Source organism: Sarcophilus harrisii, chromosome 2 (genome assembly GCF_902635505.1).
Source record: "Sarcophilus harrisii chromosome 2, mSarHar1.11, whole genome shotgun sequence".
Lineage (NCBI taxonomy): Eukaryota > Metazoa > Chordata > Mammalia > Dasyuromorphia > Dasyuridae > Sarcophilus > Sarcophilus harrisii.
Window position 1 is genome coordinate 263,065,352 of NC_045427.1, and position 22,195 is coordinate 263,087,546.

At 44.4% G+C, this 22,195-nt stretch overlaps 2 protein-coding genes and 1 long non-coding RNA gene across 5 annotated transcripts in view; 2 read left to right on the forward strand and 1 right to left on the reverse strand.

The window, feature by feature from the left end:
• Positions 1-6,482, forward strand: part of MAPKBP1 (mitogen-activated protein kinase binding protein 1) — an 83,616-nt gene extending 77,134 nt beyond the window's left edge. For 2 of the 3 annotated variants that reach the window (XM_031952143.1, XM_031952142.1), the window contains one exon: positions 3,912-4,139. In XM_031952143.1, coding sequence (XP_031808003.1) covers positions 3,912-4,139 — 228 coding nt within the window. Of the gene's footprint in view, positions 1-3,911 lie in introns of all 3 variants that reach the window. The other variant, XM_031952141.1, reaches the window with a different exon arrangement.
• A 73-nt stretch (positions 6,483-6,555) lies between these two features.
• Positions 6,556-21,125, forward strand: JMJD7 (jumonji domain containing 7). Its single transcript, XM_031952145.1, has 8 exons — positions 6,556-6,661; positions 13,883-14,036; positions 14,116-14,369; positions 14,796-14,852; positions 19,133-19,228; positions 19,510-19,586; positions 19,879-20,038; positions 20,189-21,125. Exons 1-8 carry the CDS (start codon positions 6,598-6,600, stop codon positions 20,311-20,313), a joined length of 987 nt encoding a protein of 328 aa, XP_031808005.1. The 5' UTR covers positions 6,556-6,597; the 3' UTR covers positions 20,314-21,125.
• LOC116421553 lies at positions 16,133-19,616 on the reverse strand. The gene is made up of 2 exons (XR_004231958.1): positions 19,533-19,616; positions 16,133-16,621 (listed from the first exon to the last, which is right to left on the reverse strand). It is a non-coding gene; the product is annotated as an uncharacterized LOC116421553 (long non-coding RNA).
• Positions 21,126-22,195: the final 1,070 nt, after the last annotated feature.

Below are 22,195 nucleotides of genomic sequence, written 5' to 3' on the forward strand. Positions count from 1 at the left end.
CTGGTGAGTGCTCAAGTGATGCATGTATCATTTCCCCTTTTAAGATTGTAAACAGTTTGACTTTTATTTTTGCTGAGGCAATTGAGGTTAAGTGACTTGCCCAGGGTCACACAGCCAGAAAGTGTTAAATCTGAGGCCTGATTTGAACTGAGGTCCTCCTGACTTCAGGGTTGTTGTTCTATCCATTACACCAACTAGCTGTCCCTGTTAGTCCCTTAGAATTGCTGAGTTCCATGTTTACTACTTTTTTGTGCTTATGACTCTTGGTTTGACAGATTTTCTTAATTCTAGTCTTTTTATTAGGAATGGTTGGAAGTTCTCTAAATCATTCTTTCCCCCTTCCCCTCCCATAGGATTATACTGTTTTTCTGAGTAAATTATTCTTGGTTGTAAGCCTATATCTTTTTTTCTTTTAGACTATCAGTCCCATTCCTTTTAAATGATAACTGCTAAATCATGCATGATCCTAACTGTGGCTCCTCAGTGCTTGAATTCTTTCTAGCTACTTGGGATATTTTTTTCTTTGTCCTGGGATCCCTGGATTTTGGCTATCAAATATTTCTGGAAGTTTTGTTTTGGGTTTTCTGTGGATTCTTTCAGTTTCTTAGTCCTGTGCTTCCAAGAGAGCCGAACAGTTTTCTTTTAGAAATTTTTTTGGTCATAAGTGTCACATACTCCAATTTATTATTAAAGATTTTCTCCTCAATCTGTTTTTATTATTATTATTAATAGCCCAAATTCGTTTCTCTTTTTTTCCAGTTCTTTTTTTTTTTTTTTCATTTTTACTGATGCCTCTTGGAGTCATTAACTTTTTTGATTAATTCTAATTTTGAGAGAGTTATTTTCTTGAGTGAGGTTTTGTACCTCTTGTTCAGAGTTGTTAATTTTCTTTTAATATCATTCTACCCTAGCAATTTAATTAACAAAATGTTGTTCTCACCCAAATACCAGCAGGTAAAGCCTTGTAGCATCATTCCTGGAAGCACTATGTACATTTCCTAGAAATGCCACTTCAGAGATTGGACTTCAGAGAGACTTGTCTGCTCAGGCCTCAGGGTCAGAGTGCAGTTAGTGGTGTATAGTTGAAATGCTGAAGTAGTTTAATAACTTTGTTTCACAGATGAAGAAATGTTTAAATGGGTTGCCAAAAGTAATACAGTGAGAAGCAGAGTTGGAATTTTATCCTAAAGTTGCTGACCCAGCATTCTTCTCATGATGCTATGCTGCTTTTCATTCTTAAAAAAAAACTCAACCAAATCTAATAAGGTTACTTACAGATATCAGCCAAAGGGATTTTCCTAAAGCCTAGATCTTCCCCCTCCCCATCCCCCCCAACTCAAATGGCTCCCTGTTTTCTCCAGAATCAACTATAAACTCTTCTCTCTGGTATTTCTTTTGGTCAATTGGTAAACATTTATTAAGTGCTTACTGTGTGTCAAGCATTGTGCTGAATGTTGGGAATACATAAAGAGGCTCTCAAAACGCTCACAGTGTAATAAAGGGGGACAACCTTCAAATAAAGGTGTGTATAAACAAGCTAGGATTAATAGAAACGAATTAACATCGGCTTCCTGTAGAAGATGGGAATTAGTTGGTACTTAAAGGAAGTTGGGAAGTGAGGAGATAGGTGAGAAAGGAGAACATTCTAGGCTTAGGAGACAGAGGAAATGTCAGGAGCCAAGAGGAGCATCTTCTTCCTAGAACAGCTAGGACTAGAGTCACTAGATTGGAGAGTATGTGGTGAGAGAGTATCGTGTAAATTGATGAGAAAGTAGAAGGGGTCCTGAGTTATAAAGGGCTTTGAGCCCTAAACAGATGACTTTATATTTGATCCTAGAGGTATTGAAGCATTGCAGTTTATTAGGTAAGTGGTATCATTATTAGACTTACATTTTAGGGAAATAACTGAATGGAGGAGAGATTTGGAGCGAGGAGAGACTTGAGGCAGGTAGATTCATTAGCAAGCTATTACAATAGTGTCAGTGTGAGGTTATAAGGGCTTGCACTAGATAGGTGACAGTATCAAAGGAGAGAAGGGCATATCTGTGAGATTACACAGATGAAACTGGCAGGCCTTGATACCAGTTTGGATATGGCGGGAGTGTGAGAGATAATGAGGAATCCAGGATAACTCTTCACTTGTGAGCTTAAAGCACTGGTAAAATGGTACTGCCCTTAAAGATAGGAGGATGAAGAGTTTAAGCCACAGGGATCCTCAAACTACAGCCCACGGGCCAGATGCAGCAGCTGAGGACGGTTATCCCCTTCACCCAGGGCTATGAAGTTTCTTTATTTAAAGGCCCACAAAACAAAGTTTTTGTTTTTACTATAGTCTGGCCCTCCAACAGTCTGAGGGACAGTGAACTGGCCCCCTATTTTAAAAGTCTGAGGACCCCTGGTTTAGGGGAAAAGATAATGAATTTAGTTTTGGACATGTTGAGTTTAAAATATCTACTGCACATCCAGTTCAAGATAATCTGAAAAGCATTTGGAGATCTAAGACTGAGTCAGCAGAGACCATCAAGTGAAAGAGTATAGAGAGAGAAATAGGCCCAGGACAGAACCCTGAGGGACACCAATGGTTGGAGGGTGACTTATTTGCTTTCCTTCACACAAGATATTTCATATTCTTTCCTTAGGACTTTGTATTGGCTATCTCTAATGTCTAGAATGTATTCCCTCTCTATTTCTGCTTCTTGGAATCCCTAGTTTTCTTCAAAACTTAGCTTAAATGAATTTTGTACATTAAGCTTTTTCTTTCTCTCTCTCCCTTCCCCCAGGGTACTAGTGGAATATAAGCTTCAAAAGGGCAAAGACTGTTCTACTTTTGTCTTTGTATCTCCAGCACTTATCATGCCTTGCAAAAATTAGGATATTAAGATATATTTTTCTTACCATATTTTTATCACTTGCATTTCTCACTATATTCCCTTTAAAAAAAGAAAAAAGAAAAGAAAACCACCTCATGTCAAAAAAGATCTGATAGTTATATAGTATGGTAATGAGGAATGTGCTGTATTCCAAATTCTTGGGTTTTTCTTTCCTTCAAAGGAGTAGATGTTTCTGATATCTCTTTTTCAGGACCAACTTTGTGCATCATAATCCCTAGAGCATTCAGTTTCAAATCCCCATAGCATTCAGTTTTGAGTGTTCTGTTATTCTTAATTTTTGTTTTGTGGTTATCATGTATATTGTTTTCTGCTTCTGCTAACTTCACTTTGCATCAATTTGTATCTCTTTATCACGTTCCTCATTTCTTAGAATGCAGTAAAAATTCATTACCACCTTAATTTGTTTAGTTATTTCCCAAGTAATGATCATAATGGATATGTAATAAACACTTGTTTACTTGATTTTCTTTCATTGAAGAGTTCATGATAAACATTTTTCAGTATGTTTCCTGCATACTGATATGACCTAAATTTCCTAGTCTGTTGTCCATGGAGGAATAAAACAAGGAAAAGAAACCCAAAATCTGTATTTTGTAATCTGGGGGGTGGTGGGGGATATGCATGTATCTGTGGTTCGATTTTAATTAACCTAAGAAAACTGAACTTCGTTGGATAAATCCATCCCCTTCTGTTTTTTCATTAGTTCATTTTTTTTTCTTGTTTTTTTAAATAGTTAAAGCTCCTTTTGAAAGAATCTGGCTTTGCTGTGAGTCAGTGAAGAAGGAAGGTGACTTGTCCATACCTCACAGCAAATGTGAGGGGGTTCTACCCTTATTGGCTAGATGTGCTGATGGTAGTGACAAAATTTTGCTTCTAGAGTCTAAGAAAAGTTTATCTGGCTGACATACTTCATTCTGAGGAAAAGGTGTATGTGGTCCTGGCCTGGTGGTCCTCTTTCTCCACCCCACTCCCTACTCCCACTGTCTTGGATTACTTATTTCTTGCTTGTTCCTTTTGCAGGTGGCCAGCACCAGAACACCTTCCACGGAGCAGAATCAGATTGTGCAATTCCTCAATGACACCTTCTCCTCAGTGCGGCAGGAATTGGAGGCCCTGGCAGGTGTGGTGACAGTCAGCCCCAGTGGGAGCCCAAGTGCTGTAGGAGCCGAACAGACACAGGCACTGCTGGAGCAGTACTCAGAGCTGCTGCTCCAGGCTGTGGAAAGACGCATGGAACGGAGGCTCTGAGACCTGGAGCACCCGTCCAAAGAGGTGTTTTCCCTTTCTTCCCTGGAGACCTATGTCAAGACTGTTCAAACCTGAGGGGTCCACCCCCTGGGCAGCCTTTGAATGGAAAGTAGGGGACCCTACTTTCCCATATTTTCCTCAGTACTCCCTGGACCTATTTATTAATTTATTTTCCTGATAATTGTCCCATTCTTGACTTCTGCCTCCACAGTGCCCCCAAATGCCTAAATCTGGAGCAGATCTGAAGACTGCCCAAAGTTCTCTTGGTGCTTCATGGAAGCAATGGGGAGTTGGGAAATAGCTCATCCCATTGGGTTTGGGGGACCTGGGAAGGAATCCTAGCTCTCTTCTTTGAAGCCATTTGAATCACTTGCAGGGATCAGCTCCCTGGGCTGGAGCAAATACAGGGTATTTAGTAGGGTAAAGGCACTTAATGCCCCACCTCACCAATGGCAGTTAGTCCTGCCTCTGTCCCCCATGCCCTGAAACTAGCTGGACTTCTCCAGTGCATGAATAGAAGGTTCCAATGACTGTCACTGTCACCATCATTGTTCCCTTGCAGTTCAGAAATGCAAAGTCCTATGGACCTTATTGTCTGTGGTACTCAACCATAAGGGGACCAGAATGGTCAGGTCAGGGATACCTCCTTACTTATAATTCCACTCCATGTCCTTTCAGAGGGCCCCTCCCTCAACATTGTCTACATTCCTCTCCTCCCCCCCAAAAAGTGTTTTTTCCCCCACTGGCCAGAGTATGTGGGGTCAGCTCTATGAAGCATTACTGCAGGTCAGTAAGGTCTTCAAGCTGGATCTATCTTGGAATTCTGGTCTCCTTCCTCTTCTCTTTCCCTCTTCCTCTCACCCCAATCCCACTCTCCCTCCCTTACATTATTCCAGAATTCTAGGTTGTAGAAGCCAAGCCTATTCTTTCTTTCTTAAGTGCTTGGTCAAAGTCTGTGAGGATGAGGACTGGAGCTTTCCATCTACTTTTAAAGGGCAGTTCTAAGGTGCTAGCTCTATCATAACTGAGTCCATTCTTCAAAGATTTCAGAAGCAGGAACCTCAGACTATGATTCCCTCTCCTCCCCACTCATTCTTCTATCTGTGGCTGTTCCCTTGCATTCATTCCTTGGCTTTGCCTCCTGTGTTGATTCTCAACACAATCTGCCCCATCTTCTCTGATAGAACTTAAAGGGGGCATATGAAAGAGTGGGCTCAGAACTTTGTGTGGCATATTTGCTCTAGCCACAGGATGGACTTACCGGCTCCCCTAGTACCACAGGAGATCTCACTTAAAGCCATATCATCTGGAAAGCAGGCCTCCTTCAGAACAGTGTTGTGTAGCCATCACACTGGGTCCTCAGTGTTCTGATATTGAGGGGACAGAATGCTTAGGAATCTATGAATCTAGCCAATGGCTCAGAGACATTTTGGGAAGGAAGTAAGTGGAACAGGTTTGGGGAGAGAAGTTAGAAATAGTGTAGGATAGGGGGCTGAGTATTAGAAAAGGCAGTTGTGAGTGGAGAGAGATTAGTAGAAGGGCAAGCACGTAATAGTAGGACCTCGTAGTGAGATTTCGTGTAAGAGTTGAGGGTTATCAAAGTGTGTCTCTGGGATCTCTGCTGCTGATACCTTGTCAAGAAGGTTGCAGCCCTGTATAGAATGCTTCCCCGTGTCAGTAAGAGGCCTTGCAGTCCTGTGCAACATAAGCATAAAACGGGGATAATCTGGAGCTTGGCCATGCTTATTCCTCCATCTTCTCACTTCCACTTTCCACAAGCTCTTCTCCCCTCCCCATCTGCCTGCATTCTGACATCTGCATGAACCACCAGCAGGAAAACCTTGTGGCAGGTGGTACAGCTTAATGAGACCAGAAACCTGGGAACGACTGCCACGGACCAGCGTGGAGGAGGGGCCCACTTAAAAATGCACCCCACCCCATCCGCTGAAGTCTCAGGCCAGCCAGGGTCCAATGCTGCAGTTTAATCCAGACCGTGAACCTCGAGTTACAGCCCTTTATCTGCTCTCCGGAGCTTCTCCGTGCTCTGTGGAGGCCGATTCCCACTCGCATTGCCGCGCTCCAGGAGGAGGGACTCTCACTGTACTAAATAAGGATTGTCGTCATCGGCCGGAGCTAGGCCGGGAGCCTCTGCATGCCCGAGGTCTGGCACTGCCCCTTGTTCCTTGCCATTTTGGACACCCCTTATTTATAACTTTTATACTCTGGCCTCAGCCTCGCTCTGTTCCCTTCCCTGTGCATCCCCGCGGGGCTGAGGTCCTTTTTAACATGTCCGTTTGTATCCGTGTCGAACCAGTCAATAAAACACGGCTCCTTTGTTACGGACCGGCGGCTTTGCTGTGGGGAGGGCGCTCCAGGCCGGCGGTGTCCAGGAGCCTGGGGGCGGGGCCTGTGAGTCCTGGGCGGGGGCGGGGAGGGGCTCTCGGATCCCGGCGTGGCTATGGCGGCGGCGGTGCTGGGTGCCGTGCGAAAGCATCTATCAGAATTCTCAACTGCTGCGCGGGGTGAGTCGGGGTTTTTTACGGGGCTACGGCGGCCTTCTTTGATCCCACCCAGGGTAGGGGCCCAGTGCACGCCGGGATTAGTAGTCTTGGGGCATGGACCGACCTCTTCCTCCCTCGCAAAGTTCCGGGTACGGCTCCCTATTTTTAGGATGCGGGCGCGGCGCATCCTGGGAATTATGGGTAGCCCTGGGAAGTCACAGAGAAGTCCGGGGGCCCTAGGTCTCGCTGAGGTGGGACTTGTGTTTTCTGGAAGGCGCGGGCCGGGAATATGGGAGGAGTTGGGAGGGGTGTGCCATGAAAACAATCCATTTTCATTCATTGCTCCAGTCCCCTTCCCTGCTCAGTATCAGGGGACCGAGATCAGAGAGACGGTTTCCTTAACCTCGTGGAATTTGCCCTCTAGAAGCAGCTTCTAAAGGAACCTCATGTCCAGTCCCAGCTAGAGTTCTCCGAAAGCCCCAGGCGTCCCCAGCTCCCGAGGAGGGCAGGCTGGGTTTGATGATGGGCCGGGTTACAGTCCCCGGGGACAGTGCAAGGGGAGGCTGCGTTGGGGAGCCAGAACAGGACCTGGACACAAATCCTAGCATGTCTAGGGTGACCTTGGGCTAGACACAAGCCTTCTGGCTGTCCATGTCTTTATAAAATGAAGTGCTTGTGTCTGATGAAAGTTCGTGATCCTCAAGAAAAAAGCGGACCCCCAAAATCTAGACTATTAACCCCGTATTTAGCCTTTTGGCAGACCTCTATATGATAGGAGGGAAGAATTAAAATATGAATTCAAAATATCTAGCCTTGGACATTGGAGTGGGACCACCAGACTTCAATGAGATGGCTGAGAAGGGAAACGTTTTTCTGGGTGAGGGTGGGGTGGGTATGTAGATGCTGGGTTTTCCTTTGGACATGTTGAGCTTGAAGTGATAATGGAACATCCAAGTAACGATGGTCTCACCTCTTCTCCTTTCTTCTAAATCCTGCTCGTCCTTCAAAGTCCAGCTCAAGTCCTTATCTCCACGAATGAAACCTGAGATGGATCTCCCAGTCCACACTGATTTCTCTCCTCTGTAGTTTTATTGTCCATCTAGGGATACTTACATTTCTACAAAGAATACTGAATTCTTTTCTCTTTAAATTCAATTTTATTTTCAAGTCTGTATTCTCTCTCACTGTTGAAGTCTAGATTTGGGGTACCTCAATGAAATTAGGGTTTAGTTGTGATCTAGTGGCAGGTTTGGGGTACAGGGAGTCAAACAGAGCTCCCCTACAACCCCCTTGGATTTGGTGCAAGGATACGGCGGTAAATGAGCTCTAGTAATAGCCGAGTCCCCAATAAAAGCATTTATTAGCCCAAGAGCTAGATTGATAGAAGAGGTTTATTATTGAGTTTAGAAGTAGGAGATAGGTGAAGGTAGAGACAAGGAGGGCACTGGACAGAGGGTCTTCACATGGCTAGCATGTTTGGAATTTCTGCAAAGAGGGGGTCCCAGTGTGGCCCTTTTATAATGGGAGATTTAGCTTGAGGGGCTTTTGGGTGTAGCCCCAAAGTTGGCTCAGATCCGGATGGGGCTGGGACAGGTCCGGATCTTCTATTGGAATTCAAAGGGACCAGGATTTGTGAGTCAAAGGGTAATTACATTCACTAGAGGGGTTTGGGAATCAAAGATAGGAATCTTTCCCACATCATTACCCTCTCAAGCAGTTGGAACTTAAATTCATTTAAGGAAAAAGACATGGGGCAAAGTCTCTTACTGAGGCAGAATTGAAGATTTTCTCCTTCCAGGATTTTCCAAATTCAGGGGTCCCCTCTTCATCCCCCCCTCAAGCAGTCACCTCCAAAGGCAGGTGGGAAAAGGGGCACCAATCTCCTCTTAACTGCTTCGAGCTGGTAATGGTCGTAGAGATTTGGGGTTCATGTCCTGGGATAAAAGGGAAAACAGGGCCAGACCCCAATTCCCTGCCAGGGAGCAGGACGCCGGGGGGCCAGTTCAGCCCCTGTGGTGTGACACAGTTTCTCCAGTGTTCCTCCTGCTCGAACTCAGGACAGAGACTAGGGTCTCCTTAAACAGTTTCCGGGACACCTACAGGCCTAAGTCTGGGAGAGATTTGCATTAAGAAGCGCTTCCGCTCTGCTCCCAGGAGGCAGAAGTTGCTCTGAGAAGAAAAGAGCCGAATCTCAGGTTAGAGAGTAAAAAGGGAAACCAACAAACAGGTGTTAGCAGCAGAGTGGAAGAAATATTGAGTTTTGGACCCCGGAAAAAGTTGAGGAGGTGGGTGGGTCCTAGGTTTCATTAGGTTCAGTTTTTCAGCTTTAAAAGAGACAAGTGTGTTGAGTGTGTTTTGGCTCCCCGCTTTTGCCTGAGGGCACAAGTGTTAATCAGTCCCAGGATTAGAAAGAAAAAAAAGCATTTTAAAGGATGGACTTGTCCTGAGAGAGATTGGAATTCAGCTAATCTATTCAGAATTCAGTTGTTGAGCATTTTTCTCAAGCCCATTGTTTGTCTCTGCATTAAGAGACAGCTTAAAATCCCTAGGAATGGGGGAGGGAAGCCAATTCATTGCAAAACCCGAAGACTTTCCCATTCTATAACATAACCTTCCTAGAAATCTCTAGAAGGTGTCACAAAGGGCCTCCTAGAAGGCCGTTTGCCAAAGAAAAACCAGGATTTGGTCCTCACAGCATCCTGTGAGTGACTAATTTCCTCTGAAGACTCCCGGAGCCTGTCAGCAAGCTCAAGCTCAAATTAGCTTGAGACTCTGAGCCGCCCCCTTCCCCCCTTCCTCCCCACTCCCGTTATAGAAGGTTGATGTGGTGGGTTTGCCTCCGTGGAAACCTCCTAAGAGGGCCACTAACATTGAGGGCAAGGTAGTGAAGGAGAGAGGTGTGGTGTGGTAGGAGTGGGTGTGTTCTCCATTTCAACAGCTCCTCACTTAACTCTAGAGAGTATGTATATTCTATAGCCCCTGGGCTCCTTGAGCCTTAGTGTCTCAAGGAATGGGGGAGGGAAAACAGGGTACAAGTCTAGAGAGCTTGAGAAAAGCCCAAAAGGAAAGACAGACTTCTTTCCTAAAGGTGTTCACCGAATTCTTAAATGGCTTCAGTTTCTCCCATTAACTCATTTCTTGCTGCAGTCAAGGAATGAGGGGAGAAAAGAAAAAGCCATCTTCTAAAGACTTTAATTTGCCTCGACCTGGAATTTTATTCCCCAGCCATCATTCCAAAGGTCTTTCTTGAAGCTGGCCAGGGTTGGAGCCCAGAAAAAAACCTTTTAATTGTTGGCAGGGACATAGAACACCAATCCAGAAAATAGAACAGAGTGTGCTAAGAGCAAACTTGGGACTGAGAAAATTAGGAGCAAAAGAGTTCCCACCTGTAGTAGGAAAGAGAGACAGATCTAGCCTGGCTTACCTAGGTTATCTCTCCACAAGCAGCTGAGAAAAGGTTTTAAGTAGTGCCCTGAGGCTAAGAAAAAAAAAGCCGAGAGCAGTTTAAAATCCCTTGTCTTTGTAGACAGCCTCCATGCAAAAGTGTGATTCTGAGGCTTCTATTCAGTTAAAAGGCTGTGCCAGGAGGGGCATTGCTCTAACACAGGATGACTAAATCAGGGAAACCGAGTCCCATTTAAAATGTATGGGCTGAGCATGCTTCCTGAGGTCTGGAAGCTGCGGCTTTAAGAGCCAGGTAGTTCAGATTGCCAGAAAAGTTCTATTTTAAAAGTTCTATTTTAAAAGTTGGTGAAAACCTTTCTGAAGATTTGAGAAGATTAAGAGTGAGTCCCCAATCTCCCCACTGTATAGTTAACCCAAGAAGGGAACAGAATGGGAGCATTTAAACGGCAGGTTGCCAAGCCTCATGGGAGAGGTCTGAAACACTCCCCACTCCATGGAAGAAGGGGGAGGAGAGGCCAGAGTGAGGGTGGGGGAGGAAGAGATGCCATCTTACCCAGCGCGGTGCGTCCCAAATGGCGAGGGCTCCTCTGGCGACTCCGCTCAGGAACTTGAGGGCGGAGCAGCTCATCTAAGCCCCCAGATCTTGCTGGGAGAGCAAGACCTGAAGGAGAGACCGCTCACCCCTGTCCAGAGAGTAGCAGCCATGGACAGAGACATTCTCTAAACTCGCCCCAAGTCAGTGACCTTTCTCCTTGTGGCTAGAGCCTGACCATTAGAGACTCCATTGCATTTAACAGTGGAGTGGGAGAAGGGCTCAAACACGGCTCCTCTTACGATTCTCCGATTATCTCCCCAGCACAGATCAAAGAGAGCACTGGCCTGGGACCCCCGAGAAGGGTGGGGTCCCCAGAATGGCCATGTGTCTCCTTGGTCTGGGGGGGGGGGGATGTTAAAGAGACACTTCCTCGAGTTTCCTCAAGCAAAGCATCTGCTCCAGGAAAGATTTTAGAGGCAGGGGAATGTCTAGATTGTGGACAGGTAAAAACTTTTAGTTTTCCAAATCCTTGCAGCCTCTCTCGTGTCTCTTAGAGACAGAGAGCAGACAAAAGAAGCCTTTTGTCAAACTGCAGCAATTTCTCAAGAACTGTGCCCGAGCTTAGAGCTCCCAACAACGACTCAAGCCCACCCGAGGGCTTTGGGTTCCACTGCAAGATAAGGAAAGAATAAAGTCTTTTACCTTGTCCAGAGTTCCGGATTGCCTGGTAAGAATTGAGGCCTTTTCACCTGAAAGTCAAGTAGGGTGAGACAGAACACAGATATTCTCCCCACTACCTTTAGAGATAGTGTGAGATGAAAGAAGGAATGTAGATTCTCTTCGAAGAATACTGCCTGAACAGCTCAAAACCCAGATGGGCTCTAAGTACCCCAAAAAGGTTGGGGTTCGGTTTGGTCGCCAAATTATCTAGCTTTTGGTGTTTGTTTTGTCAGGGAACCAAATGTTGAGGTCTAGATTTGGGGTACCTAAATGAAATTAGGGTTTAGTTAAGGTCTAATGGCAGGTTTGGGGTATAGGGAGTCAAACAGAGCTCCCCTGCAACCCCTTGGATTCGGTGCAAGAATATGGCGGTAAATGAGGTCTAGTCCCCAATAAAAGCATTTATTAGCCCAAGAGCTAGACTGATAAAAGAGGTTTATTATTGAGTTTAGAAGTAGGAGATAGGTAAAGGTAGAGATAAGGAGGGCACTGGACAGAGGGTCTAGCATGTTTGGAATCTGCAAGAGGGGTTCCCAGCTTGGTCCTTTTATAATAGGAGACTTAGCTTGAGGGACTTTTGGGTGTAGCCCCAAAATTGGCTCAGATCCGGTGGGGCTGGGACAGGTCCGGATCTTCTATTGGAATTCAAAGGGACCAGGATTTGTGAGCCAAAGGGTAATTACATTCACTAGAGGGGTTTGGGAATCAAAGATAGGAATCTTTCCCACATCGTTACCAACCCCTCCCCCTTTTGAGAAAGCAATAAAAACTAAACCAATTACATGGATACTCAATCAAAACATTCTTAAATTGTCCAAACACATACAACATGTATAGATTGTTCTCCACGTTCTGATCTTTTCACTCTGCATCAGTTTATAAAATCTTCCCAGGTCTCTCCCAAGTTGTCCCCTTCATCCTTTCTTATAGCATAGTGGTATTCTAATACATTCCTATGCCTTAATTTGTTCAGTCGTTCCCCATTGAATGAATGCCCCCTTAGTATATGATTCTTTGCTACCACAAAAAAGAACTGCTATAGTTTTGTGTAAATGTGATCTCTTTGGGATATAGGTTGTCAATCCCTGAGAAACTCAGATGCTTCTGCAACCCTTCCCTTCCTGCAGTTTCAGTTTTTTTGATGACCCAACAAGTAACCTTGACTGCCAGTTTGGTGGCCTGCTTCTCTTGACTAGCAGCAGCTTAAACTCCTTAAAATCGTGTTGTGAATGAAGGATCAGAAAAACCATGGGAAAGAAAAAAAAGTGAAAAAAGTATGCTTCAATCTACAGTCTCCATAGTTCTCTCTTTCTGGATGCAGATGGCGGTTTCCATCCCAAGTCTATTGGAATTGTCTTGGATCACTGTATTTCTGAGAAGACTTAAGTCTCCAAATTGATCATAGTACAATGTTGTTGTTACTGTGTACAATGTTCTACTGATTCTGGATCCCTTTACTTGGTTGGCATCAGTTCATATCAGTCTTTCAGCTTGTTCATCATTTCTTGCAGAACAACAAAACTCCATTACATTCATATACCATAACTTATTCAGCCATTCCCACTGCCCTCCTTCTGAGGATATATATAACCCATTAACTCTCCTCACTGAACTTCCCAGACAGTCCGGTTTTTCTAAATTTCAGTTTTTTGTCCCTGAATAAATATATATCGCCTTTTAGATCTGATTTTTATACAGCATGTGATATTGTTGAATTAGAGGGTAAGCATGATTTAATAGTTTGGGGGGCTGAATTATTTTCTGATTCTTACTGTTCTATGTGCAGCTTATCCCCCCACTGTCCATCCCTTACTCCACGCAGTTCCATGAGGGCTGTCATATGTTTTCGGATACTTCTTTAATGTCTCCAAAATGCTTAGCACAGTAGAGGGAATCCAGAGTAAATTCACCTATGGGGCCCAGCTAGTACGGCACAAGACTCGGAGCCAGCAAGACCTGTGTTCAAATGCTACTTGTGTGATCTTGAGCCACTCTATTATTATTAACCCTCTAGCTTCCTCATCTGTAAAACTGGGAGATGGTACAGCTCCTACCTTGTAAAATGGTTGTGAGCTTCCCAGAAGACAACGTGTCTAGAATGCTTTGCAAATCTTAAAACGCTGGATGGGTGTGAGCTGTTATTAGCCCGAGGTCCCAACCGATGGGCCGGGAGGCTTGGATAGGGAGAACCCAGGCTAACACCTAAGTCTCTGGGAAGCCCTCACGGGGCGGAGGGAGGAGGGAGGAGGGAGCACCCACCAGGTACCAAGCGCCCTGCAGGCCACTTTACAATAGGTCACTTGTGTTTGGCGCTGTTACTATTGCCGTTTGACAATTGAGGAAACTGAGGCAAACCGGTTAAGTGACTTGCCCGGGGTCATACAGCCAGAACCCGCCTGGGCCACCCAGTGCGCTGCCTTTGGGTTGCGGACCAAGCGGCCAGTGGTCCCAGGATATAAACCACCCTCTGGATGCCTTGAATGGGGGTTTCCACCCGTCTGCATTTGCCTCCCCTTCCCTGTGTCCGCTTCTCTCCTACGGAGGGCCGGAGTCCCTGACCCTAGTCCCTTGTCCGTCCCCAGAGCTCGGCGTGCCCTTCGCCGTGCCGCACCTGGACGGGCCCCCCACTCCGCTCCAGTTCTACCGAGACTGGGTGGGCCCCAACAGACCCTGCATCATCCGAAATGCCCTGCAGCACTGGCCGGCCCTCGGGAAGTGGACCTTCCCCTACCTCAGGTGGGAGCGCCGCCTAGTGGGGGGGGGCGGGGGGGGGGCGCCGGGCTGGGGCCCGCCGCTCACGGTCCGTGTCCCCCAGGGCGGCGGCGGGCGGCACGGAGGTGAGCGTGGCCGTGACCCCGGACGGCTATGCGGACGCCGTGCGCGGGGACCGCTTCGTGATGCCGGCCGAGCGCCGGCTGCCTCTGGGCGCCGTGATTGACGTGCTGGAGGGCCGGGCCCGTCACCCCGGGGTGCTGTACGTGCAGAAGCAGTGCTCCAACCTCTGCCAGGAGCTGCCCGAGCTGCTGCCGGATGTGGAGCCCCACGTGCCCTGGGCCAGCGAGGCACTGGGTAAGCCCGGGCCGGGGCGGGGAGGGGGGCGCCCCTCCAGCGCGAGAAGCGCCTTTCTGAATTTGGAGCCGGGCCTTGTGCCCAGCACACGGCAAACACTTGCACAAGTGCATACACATTTGCGTACGTGTGTTTGTTTGTGTGTACGCAAACATTTTATTTATGCACATGTATTTTAGATACACGTAAACTTGTATTCTATTTCAGACTGCATCTTTCTGTGTGCTGTACTGCATACTTTATTACGTTCTGTCTATTATCAAACGTTAATAACGCCGAATACGATGTTCACTGTGTTACCTAACGAGTAATCAGTATCACGCAGCACCGGATACTATATTTCCTTTGTTACATATCAATGATAGTAAACATTATGCTTATGTATCTGTTCTTTTAGAGTGTCGCGCGCTCTTTTTCTCCCTCTAGGGAAGATGCCTGACGCTGTGAACTTCTGGCTGGGGGAAGAAGCAGCAGTGACGTCTCGTAAGTGCCAGGGGGGTCCGGGCATAAGTGGCCAGTGAATGCCGGGACTGAGACCAGAGCGGAGAGGGACCAGACTGGGGGAGGGGCATTGGCTACGTCTGAATCTCGGTACTCTCCACCCATGGCTCCCAGTCTTGCTCTATGGCGCCAATGACGCGGAGACAGCTCTCGGCCAAGCCCCTGTTTTACCGCGTCTGATGCAGTCCGGGGTTTTAGTTTTGAGCTGGTGACACACAGAGAGAGAGAGAGAGAGGCTGGTTTGGGGGGAGGTGTCCCCAGCCCCTCGGGGTCCCCGATCCTTGGCTGTGAGAAGGGGAGGTTCCATGTCCCGGGCCCAGCAGGGGAGTAGTTTGGTGCCCTGTGACACCGCGCGGTGCCTGATGGGCCGTCCTGCGCATTGAAGCGCCGCTCCTGCTCAGGACCCTGCTGCTGACTTCCCCAGGCTGCCAGAATCATTAACAATAATAAGTACTCATGTGGCACGGTAAGGTTTGCCCAGCACTTTAAATACATTACCTCATTGGCTGCTACGAGGCAGGTGCTATTATTAGCCTCATTTTTTACAGACAAGGAAATTGAGGCTGGGGACAGGTTAGGTGACTTGCCCGGCCCACCTGTCCCAGCACACAACTAATAAGTGAGGGAAGATGCAACTCCAAGTCCAAGGAGGCAACCCTATCCACTGGGTCCCCCAGAATCTGACCTGCTCGCCTTGCGGGCCAGAGCTGGAAGGATCCTCATGTCCACCTCAGGGCCCTGTCCAAACACCTCATTTTATGCACGAGGGACCTGGGACCCAGGGGGCTGAAGGCACCTGATAAGATCACACTCTACACCCTACTCAGCCTACTATCAGGGCTCATCGGATGATCTTGTGCTTCGTCTGTGAACAAGTCTTCTCAACAAGACTCTCACGCTCATTTGTATTTCCTGCAGCGCTTAGCAAAGCATTAACCAGGCAGGAGGCCCACAATAAATGCCTGTTTGAATGATTTAGAGAATTAAGCATTGTGATCCTTATGTTAAATAGTAAGGACTCCTGCAGAAAATGAGCTGGAAATGGGTCATGGCAGACCAGGCACTAACTATAAAGAGTTCATAAGAATATAATTAGAAACAGGTCTGTCTAGGTAAGACAGTAACCTTTCCTGAGAAGCAAACCAACATCAGGTTTTTCTGATGCTAAGATTCTATGATTCCTTGAAAAGGAACTAAACATTTGAAAGTCAAACATTTATTTCCATATTAAATAATTTGGAATAATAGGCAAAGAAGGGATCTTACCAAACTTCTTTTATGAACAAATATGATATTGACATCTAAACCAGGGAGAGCAAAGACAGAAAAAGAAAATTATAGACCAATTTCATTAATGAACATGGATGCAAAAATACTAAATAAAATACTAAATAAAAGATTACAATATAATCCAAAGATTTTACATTATGTATGACCAAGTGGGAATTCAGGGGTGGTTTAACGTAAGGAAAACTATGAACACAATTGATTGTATCAATAATAAAAGTCTAACAATTCATATGTTTACATCAATAGATGTAGAAAAAGTTTTCGATAAAGTGCAACATTCATTTCTATTAAAAACACTTGAAACTATAGGTGTAAAATAGTTTTTTCTTTAAATTGATAAAAAAGCTTTTATCTAAAACAATCAGTGGTGATGAGCTAGAAGCCTTCCCAGTAGATCAGGTGTGAAACAAGGATGCCACTGTCACCAATGTTATTCAGTAGTATTATGTTGGAAATCTTAACTGTTGCAATAAGAGAAAAAAAGAAATGGAAGAAATCAGAAGAGGAAATGATGTAATAAAAATGATCTCATTCTGTATATATGATAATATACTAGGAAAATCTCAAATACTTAACTAAAAAGTTAGATGAAACAATAGTTTTAGCAAAGTAGCAGGAAATAAAGTGAATACATAAAATCATCAGCATTCCTATATATCACAAGTAAATCTCTGCAAAAAGAGATAGTAAAAGATATTCCATTTAAAATAACTCTTCATAATATAAAATATTCAGGAACTATATGAATAACATTATAAAAAACTTTTTATACAAATCAGATTTAAATAAAAAGATAAATATTAGTTGTTCATGAATATACAGGGCCAATATAATAAAAATGACAATTTTATCATGCATTCAATGCCATCCCAATTAAATTACCAAAAAAATTTGTTTTAGTGCATTAGAAAATAAAATTCATTTGAAAGAATGAAAAGTCAAAAATATCAAAGGAAATGATAGTTTAAAAATGTAAAGGAAGGAAGTTTAACAGTACCAAATGCTAAGCTATAAGGCAGTAATTATTAAAACTATTTGGTACTGACTAAGGAATAGGAAGGTAGATCAGTGGAAGAGAGTAGACAAAAGATTTGCAATAGCAAATCAATATAGTAACCTTATATTTGACAAATGTAAAAGCTTAAGATTTGGGATAAGAATTAATTATTTGGTAAAAATTATTGGAAAATCTGAAAAATGCTATGGCAGAAATTAGGGCATAGCTCAATATCTTACATCCTTTACACAAGATAAGGTCAAAGTAGATGCATGGCTTCTATATAAAGAGATATTACAAGGAAATTTGAGGAATGTGGAATGTTACTTATCAGACTTATGGAGAGGTAAAAATTTAATGAATAAACAAAAGAGACAACAGAGTGAGGTATAAAATAGAAAATTTTGATTACATTAAATTTAAAAGTTTTATAAAAATAAAACAAATGTAGTCAAGATCAGAAGGAAAGCAGAAAGTTGGGTGGAGGGAATTTCTCAGATAAAGGTCTCCTATCTTAAATATATAAAGAAATCATTCTCCTGTTAATAAATGATCAAAGAATGTGAACATATGGTTTTCTGATGGAGCAATCAAAACAATTTATAGTCATATGAAAAAATGCTCTCAATCATTATTGATTAGAGAAATACAAATTAAATTAACCTTGAGATATCATTTTATATCTATTAGATTGGCTAAGACGACTGAAACGTAAAACAACGAATGTAGGAAGGAATGTGAAAAAACTGGATAATACATTGTTGGTAGAAGTGTGAAATGATCAACCATTTTGGAGAGCAATCTGGAATTATGCCCAAACAGATATTAAACTGTCTTTACCCTTTGACTCAGAAATACCATTACTAGATCTATTTCCAAAAATGATTAGGAAAAAAGGAAAAGAACCTCTATGTGCTAAAATATTTATTGCAGAAAATTGTGGGAATGCCCATCAATTGGGGAATGGCTGAATAAGTTGTGTTATTTGATCATAATGGAATACTCACTGTACTATAAGAAAAAATGGGCTTGTTGATTTTAGAAAAACGTGGATAGACTTATACAAAATAATGAAAATTGAAATAAGCAGAATCAAGAGAAGATTGTATACAGTAACAAAAATATTGTTTTAAGAACAACTTTGAATGAATAAATCATTTTGACTATTATAATTACCCAAATTAACTACAAAGGACATATGAAAGAAGATACTATTTGCAGCCAGAGAAAGAACTGATAAATAGAAATATGTGTAGAATGATTTTACATGTATATACACGTTTATGTCTAATGGTAGCCGTTCTTCTAGGGTGGGGAGGAGGGAAGAAAGGGAAAGAAAAAGGGAAAAAAAGAAATTTATGTGATTATTATATATTTAAAAGGAATAGCAAGTTGTACATAATAGATTTGCAGTTTCATGTTCAGTCATCTTTTTTATTTTGCTATATTATGGAAATACTTGTTTAAATAAAAATTTAAAAAGAAAAGAACAAGCCCCTTTCTCTTTGCCCTTCTCAAACTCAACAGATTGTAAGCTCTGAGAACAGGAGCAGTTTCACTTTTGCCTTTGTACTCCCTGCATCTAGCGCATTATAACAGATACTTAATAGAAGTGTGATGAATTTAATTGAAGGATATAACATGTACACACTTGTGGTCCTACTCTAATTTCCTTCAGTTTTGACTTTATAATAATTTCATGTGTCACAAATATTCTGCTTGTTGATAGCTTTCCTTTACCAAAAAAAAAAAAAAAGATCTAACTGTGAGTTTTGTGTCCTCTGCCCTCTTGGGTTCACCTTAAAAAAAAATCTGATTTTTCTGTGGCTGCCAGAGAATAGGGCTTTAAGGTGGGGCTGGAACCTGGATAGTGAGTCTGTCCTCCTCTGCCTGGGCTAGGAGGGATCCATCTTTTCTCTTTTTAGGCCGCCTGACTCTTGAGCCTTTTCCTACAATCTTTCCCCATGTTTTGCAGTACACAAGGATCACTATGAGAACCTCTACTGTGTGATATCTGGGGAAAAGCACTTTGTCCTGCTCCCGCCCAGTGACCGACCTTTCATCCCTTACGGTGTGTGAAGTGGCAGAATGAGACTATTGTGGGGACTCTCAGAGGAAGATTAAGGAAGGGGTGCAATTTATCTATCTGGGCAGCTCACATCTGCTTGATTCTCTGGGCCCGAGGTGGTGATGGGAAAATGGATCCTCCATGGATGGATCACAGAGTGGAAGGGAAGGAGGTAGGGAGTATTGATTAATTCAGGAGGATGGAGCAGTTATTCAACCCTGACTGACTTTGCCCCATTCTGACCCTACCATTCTCCTCTTAATCCTTTTTCCTTCTTGCTGTAGAATTGTACACACCAGCAACCTACCATATGTCTGAAGATGGCTCTTTCAAGATGATGGATGAGGAGGCCATGGAGAAGGTGTCCATCTTGCATCCAGCCTATAGACTTGGCAGAGGGACTGATCCTGGGGAGAAAGCAAACAAATAAACAAAACACACACACACGCACACACACACAGCCATGGACCTTCTGACCTATAAGGAATGGGAAAGGGCAGGACTCTGTCTTGGAGAATGCAAATCTGTTATAATGTCTGCCTGATCTCCTGCTCACTGGTCAGAAAGAATGTTGGATATCCTGTTGATGGGAGCTGGGATGGCAAGATTTTGGCTTATGGTATTTGTCCCAAATAAATTACTATTCCTTGTAGGTACCTTGGATCCCTCTAGATCCCCTGGCTCCAGACCTGGTCCAATATCCACTCTACCAGCAGGCCCAGCCCCTGCACTGCACAGTGAAAGCAGGGGAAATGTTGTACCTGCCAGCTCTCTGGTTTCACCACGTCCGCCAGTCTCATGGCTGTATAGCTGGTAAGGAGTTCAAGCCGGTAGGGATGAGGAGGGAGAAGGTGATGGGGACTGGGATGAATATAGAGCCTACTCTGCAGAGAGCTGGGATTTGAGTGCAGATTAGGTGTGGATGGGGTTCAGTGGCTAGATCAGATCCTTTCTTTTCCACAGTGAATTTCTGGTATGACATGGAATATGATCTCAAGTACAGCTACTACCAGCTTCTGGACTCCCTCTCCACAGCCACAGATCTTGCTAGGATGGACCTTCTGAGCTCTGTTGATGGGTCACTCTAAGCTGGTCCAGAGATTAGTTTGGTTTTAGAGAAGCCCCTGGAGTTTCAAGACTTTTTCCTGGACCGATACAAAGTATGAATAGGGTTCCATTTGAGATAGTTTTGCCAAAGAGGCATGGCCTTTGGAACCAAGATTGAGCCAGAGCCAAACTGATTCAAATTCATAATCCAATCAGACATGTGAAAGGACCTGTGGGAAATTATTTCGTGTCTGGTGAGGGATTGGTGGATGGCTATGGATTGATGGAGATGTTCGAGGGGCTGGGTATAGGGGAAGGGGAAAGGAAGTAATGTTGGGGCCAGATTTATGTATAACAACCTTCCTGCTACTGAGTTTCTCTGTATGTGAATGGCAGTAACTCCAGCCCTTTTAACTTACCCTGTGAAGCCCTTAGCTCTCTATAAGCTGCAGCCTTGTAATTGGGACTTGTGTGGATGAGTTCCTATAAATGTTATTATCGTCACATGGTCTTCTTTCTTCTCTTTCTTCCTTTCCACCATAAGCATAGTGAGACTGGTCTGTAGGACCCTGGGACATTTGACACTTTGCTAATGAGAGGTAGGGAAGGATCGGTACAAAGAAGCAATCTCAAGTGGGGAAAAAGACAGCTTTCACCCTAGCTCCATCTTCAGTGAGAAGCTCCTGGGCTCTTGGGCTCAGCTTCTTCTACCAAACTCCAGAGCCACTGCCTAATCTTCCTCCCAGGTAGCCTGATGGAGACCCTGCTGTCTGCCTAGGACATCATCACCTCATCTTTTTCTCAATTCATCCAGGGTGACAAGATTGAAGGTCAAATTTTATTTATTTATTTAAAATCTTTTATTTCCAAAATATATAGTTTTCAACATTCACCCTTGCAAAATCTTGTGTTCCAAATTTTTTTTTCCTTCCCCTCCCCTAGAGGGTAAGTAATCCAATATATGTTAAACATGTGCAGTTCTTCTATACATATTTCCACATTTATCATGCTGCACAAGAAAAATCAGATCAAAAAGGAAAAAAAGAAAACAAAATGCAAGCAAAAACCAAAAAAGTGAAAATACTCTGTTGTGGAGCACACTCAGTCCCCACAGTTCTTTCTCTGGGTTCAGATGGCTCTCTCCATCAAAAGGCCATTGAAACTGACCTGACTTAGAAGGTCAATATGAATGAATTCAGAACAAGATGAAAAGACAGGCACAAAATCTCCAAACAGTTGGATTCACATAGGAATTTGTCATTGAAGAATCCCTCAGTCACCTTGTAGAAAAGCAAGGATATAAGCACTGTTACAGTGCTTACTATGGACCAGGCTCTCTCTGTTCAATGCTTTACAATGACTGTCCTCTCACTTGATCCTCATAAAAACCCTGGGAGAGAAGTTCTCTCGTTGTTTCCATCTTTCGGTGTAGGAAGCAGAGGCAGTCAGAGGCCAAGGGGCTTACCCAGCTCCTGCTCACGGCCCAGGCCACAGTTGAGCTCAGGCTTTCCCGACTCCGGCCTCAGCACCCTCGTCTCCGTGCAGCGGCTGTCTCCGCAGAGGCTTGGCTCACACCCAAAAGAGGAGCCCCACTTGAGTCTCTTGGAAGCAGCCGTCCAGCCTTTGGCGCCGATGATGGGGAGATGACCGTCTCCCCCAAGGCAACCTGTGTCTGGATGGCGGGAGGAGAGAGGAGGCTTCTCTGACCTCACACCCAAGTCCGAGTCTTTGCCATGTCCTCCCACGGCTCCTAGCTGTGCTCCACAGGACCCCACAAAACAGACCTAATCCCTTCCACATCACAGCGCTCAAAGACGAGACTGATAGCTGGCAGGGAGCCCCGGTTTACCTTTGCCTGACCCGGTCTTGGTTGGGCTGCCAGCGTTGGAGAAGCTGCCCCCCCCCTCCCCAAAAGCACAAGAC